The sequence below is a fragment of the Priapulus caudatus genome, unplaced genomic scaffold (assembly GCF_000485595.1).
Source record: "Priapulus caudatus unplaced genomic scaffold, Priapulus_caudatus-5.0.1 Scaffold226, whole genome shotgun sequence".
Classification (NCBI taxonomy): Eukaryota; Metazoa; Priapulida; class Priapulimorpha; order Priapulimorphida; family Priapulidae; genus Priapulus; species Priapulus caudatus.
Genome location: NW_014577287.1, coordinates 309580 through 320101, shown reverse-complemented (window position 1 = coordinate 320101; position 10522 = coordinate 309580). Strand labels below are relative to the sequence as shown.

At 42.0% G+C, this 10522-nt stretch overlaps 1 protein-coding gene across 5 annotated transcripts in view; it reads left to right on the top strand.

Moving 5' to 3' along the window:
- The first annotated feature begins 2108 nt into the window (after positions 1 to 2108).
- Positions 2109 to 10522, top strand: part of LOC106807628 (arrestin domain-containing protein 3-like) — a 12349-nt gene continuing 3935 nt past the window's right edge. For 2 of the 5 annotated variants that reach the window (XM_014810038.1, XM_014810034.1), the window contains exons 1-6: positions 2196 to 2271; positions 6620 to 6790; positions 7039 to 7187; positions 8363 to 8509; positions 8904 to 9127; positions 9336 to 9518. In XM_014810038.1, the coding sequence (XP_014665524.1) occupies positions 7064 to 7187; positions 8363 to 8509; positions 8904 to 9127; positions 9336 to 9518 (678 nt within the window). In that variant the 5' untranslated portion in view covers positions 2196 to 2271; positions 6620 to 6790; positions 7039 to 7063. Of the gene's footprint in view, positions 2272 to 3622; positions 3641 to 6619; positions 6791 to 7038; positions 7188 to 8362; positions 8510 to 8903; positions 9128 to 9335; positions 9519 to 10522 lie in introns of those variants that run through there. The other 3 variants (XM_014810036.1, XM_014810035.1, XM_014810037.1) reach the window with 3 other exon arrangements.

Here is a 10522-nt window from a genome sequence, read left to right as displayed (position 1 = left end):
GCGCACACACACAATCACAACACACGACGCACGCGCACAACACGCCGCACTGCCACCACGCAATGACGCGCCGCGCGGCACACACACACACACACACGACACAGCACACACACACACACACACGACACACACAGCACACACACACACACCACACTCTTCTATTTCTCTCGCACGGGCGACGCCACACAAACACACACACACACACACACACGCACGCACGCACACACACACACACACACGCACGCACGCACGCACGCATATGCACGCACGCGCACACACACGCACACACACAAACAAACAAACAAACAAACACAAACACAAACACATGCAGATACGCGCGCGTTCGCCCCCCCCCAACACACACCGTAAAATTTGGTGAGTTGGGCCTATATCGGAATCATAGTGTAACATTATTCAACATAAATGCCCTAGCTTCAAATAGATACGTACTGCTCTACAGCACAATGTTGCCGCGCGTGCGCCATGGTTCACAGAATTAAAAAAAACAACAACAGAAAATCACACCTCTAGATGTTATCGTTTACAACCGTTCATATAATGTTGTACGTTACGTATATGTACGTGCACGTTACGTATAGTAGTAGTACACCTCGTCTGCCAGCCATTCATGCGCAATCCATCCCTGAGTGCATATGTTGCGCGCAATCTTCCGATCTGCATCCGATGGGCAGCACAATCTACGGACGATTTTTACTAAAATAAATAAACAATACAGCGATGGGATATGCGATGGTAAAACCGGGCCTGCGCAATCTTATAGAACTCTATAGCACACCAACCCATGCTGATAAACCTGCAAAACCCTGCAAAATCGGGATCCACTTACTGCTAACATATAATACTAACAATAAATTATAGCCTATAGTATATAATATTACGGAGCTTTTATTACGGGCGTATATTTTAGTTTGTTTTAAGTACAGCGCAATCTTAAAAATGCGTTGCGCAATCTTAATTAGGATTGCCGCACAGTCTGCCGATCGGTAAATAGCGCAGTGCACGGCCAACTTTGTGTTGGCGAATTGGCGAATTGGACCAAATTCCCAACGCTCTATCAATCGTTCTATGAACTGGGCAGCGCGTTTACACTGACGACTGCGAGTTGGCCAACTCGATCGAGTGGTCAGCGTCGACCGCGAGCGTACGCGTGGGGCGATGGATATATAGACATTATTATTGCATGTAGAAATTCGCGAGGTACCGCACGCACAGGTGCAAAGACTCGTGCACAGTGACAGCGGATGCCATGAGGGCAGTGGATTACCGGAAGGGTTGCCTATTGGAATTGTCCATGCTCGTGCTGCCGACCTCCTCCTCGCGCGCACGCGTGTACCTCCCCCCCCCCCGTGTACAACAGGTGTACGCGAGTGTATCTGCCGTACACAGCTGGACATGACCGCACGTGTGCATGTCTACGCGCATACACGCGTGCGTGCGTATACACGCCTGCGCGCACGTACACGCGTGCGTGCACGTACACGCGTGCGTGCACGTACACGCATGCTCGCACACACACGCGTGCGCACACATACACGCGTGCGTGCACGTACACGCGTGTGCGCACATACACGCATGCGTTCACGTACACGCGTGCGTGCGCGTACACGCATGCGTGCGCGCACATACACGCGTACAGTGGACACACCCCTGATTGCTGTTCTCTGATTGGCCACTTGGCAAAAAAAACGTCCAACTCGCCAACTCCGAACATGTTCTAATCTCCTACTAGTTGCTATGGCTATCGATCGGTTGGACGCGCAACTTTTGCGTTTACACTGCCGATTGACAGTTGGGAAGTTGCGAAGTTGGTACAATTCGGCAATTCGCCACCACAAAGTTGGCAATGTAAACCCAGTACCTTTAGGATTGCGCGTATAACACATATAATAACAATTTTATCACATTATTTATAATACATATTTATTTACATATTACATTATTATTACATATTACTACATATTACATATTATTACATATTTATTTATTTACATTATATCAGGAGTTAATAGACAAATTCCTGATTATATACAATATATTACGAAATTAACAATGCTATTACACGTATAGCTCAGTCAAGATAAACCATAGACAAGCAGGAGTCGCCGACTAGCCGCTCTGCACGCCACCTGTCGCTTGAAAACACAGAAAACGCAGCAAGGTAAAGAAACCAAGATGGAAGCGATTTGTTGTGTACACTTGACATTTGTTATTACTATTAGTAATAGTAGCTCGATATATTTGTATGATTATGTATGTGTGGGTTAATCGTAATATTGTTATGATAGTTTTAAAACAAGCGAGCCGTATGAGAACTTGGCGATCACGCTTTCCCACAGTGGCGTAGCCAGCAATTGGAAACAGGGGGGCCAAGGCGAGGGAGCGAAGCGACCGAGGGGGTAGGGTGTGGGAGGGGTATCCCCCCTCCCACGGTAGGGAGATTTTTGAAAATTCGTGCATGAAAATGGCATTTTCTGCACACTAAAATTCAGTATTAGGGGTAACTTATATGAGAAGTGGCATATGCTAATCCCTTATAACCGCCCTCCCTCGCTTTTTATTTTTTCCACTCCGATCCGATCAACGTGGGACGATGGCCCCTGGCTGTGGCGCCGGAAGGCTCTGAGGTTACACACGACGTGTAGTAAGAAGAAGAGGCATATTGAATGAAATCGAAATAAAGATCTACGGGAAAAACAGGTAGATGTGTTGGAACTGCAACTGAATAAACATGCCAATTTAATTTAAATTAGAAAAAGATTTACATCGTTTAGAATACTAATACGCGTTAAAGAGTCACATTTAACATTTTGTCTGTTATAAAAAATGTATTTTGCTTTCCTCTGATGCAGGAGCACTTTAAAATAAAACCATTATGTTGAAATTTGGTTTCGAAATAAAAAACAAAGGTAGGCTGCCAAACATAGCCGCTCTATTAAAATAAAAGGAAATTGAAAGGAAAGGAATGAAAAGACATGTTTTTTGCCTCCCCTGATAGAGAACGCTTACTTAAAATAGTGTTGAAATCGGATTTGAAAATAAATACCGAGGTGCGATGCCAAATGGCCGTGCTAGTAAGTTCGAACTATATCAAACGTTATTCCACAAGAGCATTCCATTTCTCCTTTCTTCTGTCATGAAGAGTTATGAACCATAAATTCAATCAAGCTCGAACTTTGAACAACAAAATCGTGAGCAAAGAATGAATTTTATCTCCTTGTCTTTTAGTCATGTTCTTTGTCTCTGTCTGGCAGAATATCTCAAAAATCCAATGTCAAGTTTCTCTCGTCGATTTTGCACACCAGGAACATTTTGAGGATTTCGTGACATTAATGTCGAGTTCACGTAACTCCTGGTCAACGAAAAGGAGAATGCAGACGCAGAGAATCGTGCGGGTCATTGCTAGACACGAGTTAGACTTGACTCAATGCTTCATTTTAGAGCATGATTCGTTCAGGCAATGCAGAAAGTGAACAGGAATGTGTGGCCAGCCTGTGAGACGCAGTAGAGAGGCAACAGGAAAATTTTTGGTTTTGCTTTTTGTTGCCAATCAACAGGGGCCATGGCCCCCTTGTGCCCCACCTTAGCTACGCCAGTGCTTTCCCACCTGCTCCATCATTTTGTGAGTCTCAGTTTGTGCACGGAGGTGCGTGATCGATCATCGTGGGCCCTAGGCCTAGGCTAACCCGACCAGGCTGTATGACTAACGTCAATATATGGTATTCTAACCCTAGCAATACCGTTTCTTGGAACTCGCCTAGGGTTCAATGATAGAGATGATGTCCAGATTGAGACCCCCAGAGGAACAGATCACAGAAAAAACGAGGGGCGGACGGCAGCCCATTACTCATGGGGTGAGGGTATAGCACTGGCGCTGATTACAATGTTGCCAGGCAACATGTTTATGATTAGAAATGTGTCAGTTCACCCCCATGCATGAGTAATAGGCTGCCCCGTGGTTTTGCCTACATTTTGGATGATGGTTCGGTTTCTGCCCGGTTGGCCCACAGGCACCTATATCTAACACGATCCCCCAATGCGAGCACCGAAGGTGTGAGTTGTGCTTTAGCCCTGTGGCAGAGCGAAGGGCTATAGTTCTAGAGCTAGTGCTCCCAGTGCTCTGCTCATGCAATGAGTCATTTCGTCATCACGTTAGCTGCAATGTGATGCGCTCACATGGATGAATAATATAGAGAACTTTATAATATTAACCTATGTGCACAGGCATTTATAAATGAGTCATTAATAGAAATAAGGTATTGACTTCGTAAGCACTGGCCTGTGTTTGGTCATTTTGCTAATCGCTAATCGCACAATTTGTGCTCCTGTACTCGCAAAGTGTCTAGTTGCTCACCTAATAAAAACTCGTTCGATTAAAATACTGCCAGATGTTCCCGCCGCTCATGCTGTAAATGCACTGTGCACGCATAGATTAATAATAGATGGTTGTATATTTTATCTATGTGCATGCTGTTTGCTGTGAATGCATCAGGCTTTCAGATTTGAATAGTACAGGAGGACTACTAATGACTCCCCTAGGACACCATAGGGGGACTTTTCACGCTCCATAATCACACCCTTAAGAGGCATGATGGAGAGCTCCACTAAAAAATCACACTCTTAAGAGGCATGATGGAGAGCTCCACTAAAAAATCACACCCTTAAGAGGCATGATGGAGAGCTCCACTAAAAATCACACCTTTAAAAGGGATGATGGAGAGCTCCTTAGAGATTCTAATCCATGTACCTGCATATTTCAGCACAAAATATCATCAAAATTCATCAACAAACTAGCCAAATTACTTGTACGTAGTAGCCACGTATGTAGCCCCTCCAGCCCTACGACTGTTTCACGTCGGCAGAAAACCACTTCTTGCCACGTATAGTAGAAAACGAGCAGGTAACTTGTGGCTACCGTATAGGTACCTGTATTTGGATGCTGTTGTTTAGTTGTATTTATATATATATATAAACCGGAGGGTAGTAACCAGACCTGTACCTCTGCCATACGTTCAGTTACTTACACACCACAAATTGTTGTGTGTTGCTAACCCTTTTGTACCCCTCTACATTGAGAACTCTATGGAGCGCTATTTCAACATAATAGACATACTTTTGGTGCGCGATTTCAACCACTTTTATGAGGCGCGATGATGCGCGCACCATGGCACAATTTCGGGTGCGCGGTGGAGCGCGAGCGCGATCGCGCCCCTTAAAAATGAAAGCCTGATGCATGCATCGCATGCTTATTAATAAAATAGAGTTATAGTATCATTAATTTACATTTATGTGCTGGCAGTGCATTCACAGCAGTGAGTGGGAGGAACAGATAGTATTGTAGGCATACAAAGTTTTATTAGGAAAGTCAGTTGATATATTGCTATTACAGTAGCACAAAGAATAATTAGGCTGCAGTTTAGAAATTCGATGACTATATTTTTAGCTCACATTGACATCGTCAAGATGAGCTATTGCCATGGGGTGTCGTACGTCTGTCCGTCCGTCAACATTTGGCTACGGTCAACGATAACTTGAGAACCGTTTTGACCCACATGTTTCAAATTGCATACCGTTGTTACTCTTATGGGAGAGATGTGAACGTCCTATTATGGAGCACGCCAGTTGGCCTACTTTCGAGCCACGCCCACTTTTTGGCAAAAATGGAAATGGTCATAAGTCAGTAAGAATAAATATCACAGGCGTTTTGATATTTTTTTTAAATTATGCAAATTAGGTAGATTTTAGCAATTTCATTATGCATTTCAGTGACTGCCTACGGTCAACGATAACTCAAGAATCGTTTGACCCACATGTTTCAAATTGCATACAGTTGTTACTCCTATGGGAGAGATTTGAACGTCTTATTTAGGAGCACGCCAGTCGACGTACTTTCGAGCCATGCCCACTTTTTGGCAAAAATGAAAATATCCATCTAGATTTATTCGATTTTGTTAAATTTACCTACCTACCTACCTACCTAATCATACCTACGTGTAATATTGTGTTTTAGATTTTTCATTACAGTAATTTGACTGGAATAGTTTATTGCATTTATTTGCGCGATAATCGAAAACCAAAATGGCGATCATTTAGGCGTAGCGCCATCTCTCGCCCAGATTTCAGACTTTCAGATATGAAACATTTATTTTCACATCAGAACTAAGCCTGAAACAAAACAGTGAAATTTCTATTAGTATAAAACGGGGAGTAAGGACATTTGATCACATTTCGGTCCGTCATAAATGAAACACTTACCAAATTTTAAATATCATCTCCGTCTTCTATCACACCCAAGGTGAGCTATAGTGTCATTGACACTTTCATTTATTAGTGACTTTGTTCCAAGGGCCTGTCTCTTATGTGTACACTACACGTTTACAGTGGTACGTGGCAGGAGCAGCTAGTGTTGTAGGCATACAAGTTGTTATAAGGAAAGCAAGGGAATATACGGGCATATTTTCATTGGGTGGCACTTGGGTGGAATTATGCCGCTACACCTTATATTTATGGTACAACTTTCACTATGTGAAGGTATCATTTACCTCTCAAATTATGCCTTGGTTTATCTAACCACTGTTTGATTTTGCTCTATGCTTTACAGAAATAATTGAATCATAGAGATCCAACTTGGCTGAATTGAATGTGCAAGCACTGTTTGATGTATGATACGAGACATGAACATGAAATAACTAACAAATGTTGAAGCAGTGCATACGACCAGTGCCAGTGGAGTTCATGCAAGATCAGAGAAATACCAGATAAAATGTAAAAGGTGTGTACAGGTCGAATCTCTACTTATTTGCCACACGTATGATATTTGCCCCTTGTCAGGTAATACATGTATATCATATGTATGTCTATTCATGCATAAATACACAAAGAGATGTATATATAATATATATATATATATATATATATATATATATATATACATTGTGTAGTAATATAAAGACAGTTGTATAGTCTGGCCAATACAAACTCAATTAATTTTTTATAAACACTTTCATTATGACTTTCCAGGCACATTTGAGCATCAGCCAATACAATGGGGAAGTTGAAAGCATTCCAGATATTGTTTTATAACACACAACCAGTACCAGTGTACTATGCAGGACAGGTGCTTTCTGGACAAGTGATAGTGGAACTCAATGAACCCATGTCTATGAGAGGTAATCAGTAATTACAAACTGAACAATTGGCAATGACTTACTATATGGAAGGATTAAGTTTATTTCCTGTTCGTTCATTCATCCGACTTCCGTCGCGTTGGCAGTTTTTCCTCCATGAGCATCTATCTTGCATCGCCACTTTCATTTCGACTGGTTCGAGTCCAGTGTCTTCAAGTAGTAGGGATTTCAGGGTGATATTGGGTCGACCGACACGACGCCTGGAATCTGGCGACCACAGCAGTAACTTCGCTGCGGGCTCTTCATGACGGGAAATGCGACCCGCCAATGCAAGTCGTCTACTTTTGACGACTGAAGACATTCGTGGCAGTTTCCCATACAATACTTTGTTGGTGTGTGTGACTTCCAGGATTATTGTATATAGGCTAGCACTAAACATCTTAGTGTATTTTCCATCGAGTGTTTTTGATAGCGATTTTGTGAGTGTCCACGAGTCTGCTCCATAGAGCAGTATAGTTTCAACGGTCGCTTTAACGGTTATTTCATGTATGTGAGCTATAACTGCAGCGTACATGTCGTAATTATAATATCATTGTCTGTGTTTCATCATTATGTAGTAAATGATTCTTAAAGGGACACAGTATATAGTTTAGGTGCTCTCAGATATTCTTAATTTGGGCCAGAACCCTGTCAACCAATGATTGATAGGTCCTGCATGGACCGGTTTAATGATCAGCATACAGTACATTGTTATAGATATCAACACCTCTCTGGGGCCCACACGGATCGATAGTTTCTGCATGTATGATCTGTTGAACTTGCACGTACCTGTAACACCTGTTAATGCAAGATCCTATTCCTTTTGTTTCCTTGCCTAACTTTTGTGGTTGACTATAACTTGTATGACTTGTTGGTTATGCTATCTAAACTGTGATCCCTCTGAGCTATAATTAATGATGAACTAAATTATAAAATTATTTTATAGTTCTTGCATCATGTTCAACACAAAGGTCACTTTAGGAATGTTATCACAGACCGTGACATAATTGACTTTAATATATATCTTATATGTAATTGTGTATTTAATCATATATATCGAGAACTGTTCAATTAACGGCTATTCTAACGGCACTCTAATTTATTTGTGATGATTCATCAATGCTATCATGAGTGTACGTACCTCTGTAATTTTTACGTTTTAAGTTTCTTAAATTTAGGGCTCAGGTTGATTCTTAATGGTGCTGCTAAGGTGCATTGGATAGAGCACCGCAGCAGTGGGAGTGGAAAGCACAAACACACGCACATCGTCCATTATAATAACGACGAGCTCTACTTCAACCATGAAATTATTCTGTTTACAAAAGGTATCGTATATAATATTTGTGTCACAGATCTTATAAGGTATGCATCAGTTAATAGCGCTCATAGGGTCTATGTCCCCCAGGATACTGCCGGAACGTACTTTGGGTACGGTCCAGTATACCGGAACCTACCCTGGTAACTATCTAGCTGATATGGTTAGGGTTAGGGAGTAGGCGTAGGCGACTCCCTAGACTCGTTAATGGAGTAGGCGAGGTACGGTCCGGCATATTAGATAGTAGTATTTAGTACCAGGGTACGTTCCGGCAGTACCCTGGGGGACATAGACCCTCTCAGCGTTAATAGCATGGGCCTACAATCATAGACTGTCGCAACTAGGATAACTTGATTAAAAATTAAATGTATTTATTTTGAGCAACTGCCTTTTATTTTGTGCAGAACCGGGATCATCAGATAACCCAATGATGCCTGCTGGCAGGAATGCCTTTGACTTTGCCATTCGGTTGCCGCCTCAGATACCCTCAACATTCGAAGGCCTACATGGTGGCGTACGCTATTATGCAAAAGCTTGCATAAACCGGCCATGGAAGTTTGACCACACCGTTAAAGAGATGTTCACTGTAGTCAGTGTGCTTGACTTGAACGTCTTGCCACAAGCCGAGGTGTGTGCGAGCGTAGTTGTTAATCGAGGTATTCTTGCGTACTTGTGACGAAACTAAGGTGTGAGCACTACTACTTCAGTACATATGGTTACTGGACCAGAAATAATGTCTGCTGTGGGGGTTTGAAGTGAAGAGGTAATGAACGTTTGCATACACGAATAGAGTTCCCTAGATCATGAATGCCACTTGTGTCTTTTGTCATTTTTAGAGTCATGTGTCTGGCCGCAATGAGAAGTATGTGTGCTGTTGGTGCTGTAAGCAGGGACCTCTTGCATGTGAAGCAAGCATCCCTCGGATGGGCTATGTACCAGGAGAAAACATTCTTGTCTCGGCAGAAATTGAAAACAACACAAACCGAAAGTGCAACGACTCTAAAGCAAAGCTTACAGTGGTAATAACTCCCATCTGTTTTCCCATTCTCCATTCTGTCAGATAACTATTCTAATAATAATCCATTCCTTAGTAAGTAAATGAGAAAGATGAAGGTACATGGAACTTGCATGATTCATCATTTGTTTAGAGAACAGTTGTAGTTTTCCATATGAAGGATAATTAAAGGGACAGTAGCCTCTAGGATGTTACTGCATACAACTGTACTTACTGTATAACAAATCGTCTATACCCACATGTATTTGTCACCAGATACCTAATTTAATTGTTATAATTAATTACACATCAACGCTACGAAATTTGAACGGCGCCATGACACCTGCGACCGTGCTGCCACCCCGAAAAAGTTGCGTATTTGACAATTTATTTTGCACGTTACAGACCAAGGGCTAATCACAAAAGTGCAATTATATTTATACCTAAATGCTATTTAACCTAAATTGATCGCCATTTTGGTTTTCAAATATCGCGCAAATAAAAACAATAAAATATTCCAGTCAATTAAATTACTGTAACGAAGAATCTAAAACACAATATTACGATATAGGTATGATTGTAGAGTTGTTAACCAGTTAGACGAAATAAACATAATAGGACGTTGTCATCTCTTCCATAGGTGTAACAACTGTTTTGGGTCTAGCCTTACACATTCATATACCAAAATTTAACAAAATTGAATAAATCTAGATGGCCATTTTCATTTTTGCAAAAAGTAGACGTGGCTCCGAAAGTAGGTCGACTGGCGTGCTCCAAAATAGGACGTTCAAATCTCTCCATATGAGTAACAACTGTATGCAATTTGAAACATGTGGGTCAAACGGTTCTTGAGTTATCGTTGGGGCCAGTCCTTATTCATTCACATACCAGAAATGAGCAAAATCCGTTGAACCTGAACTGACTTATGGCCATTTCCATTTTTGCCCAAAAGTGGACATGGCTCGAAAGTAGGTCGACTGCGTCGCTCCAAAATAGGACGTTCAAACCCTTCCATAGGAGTAACATACT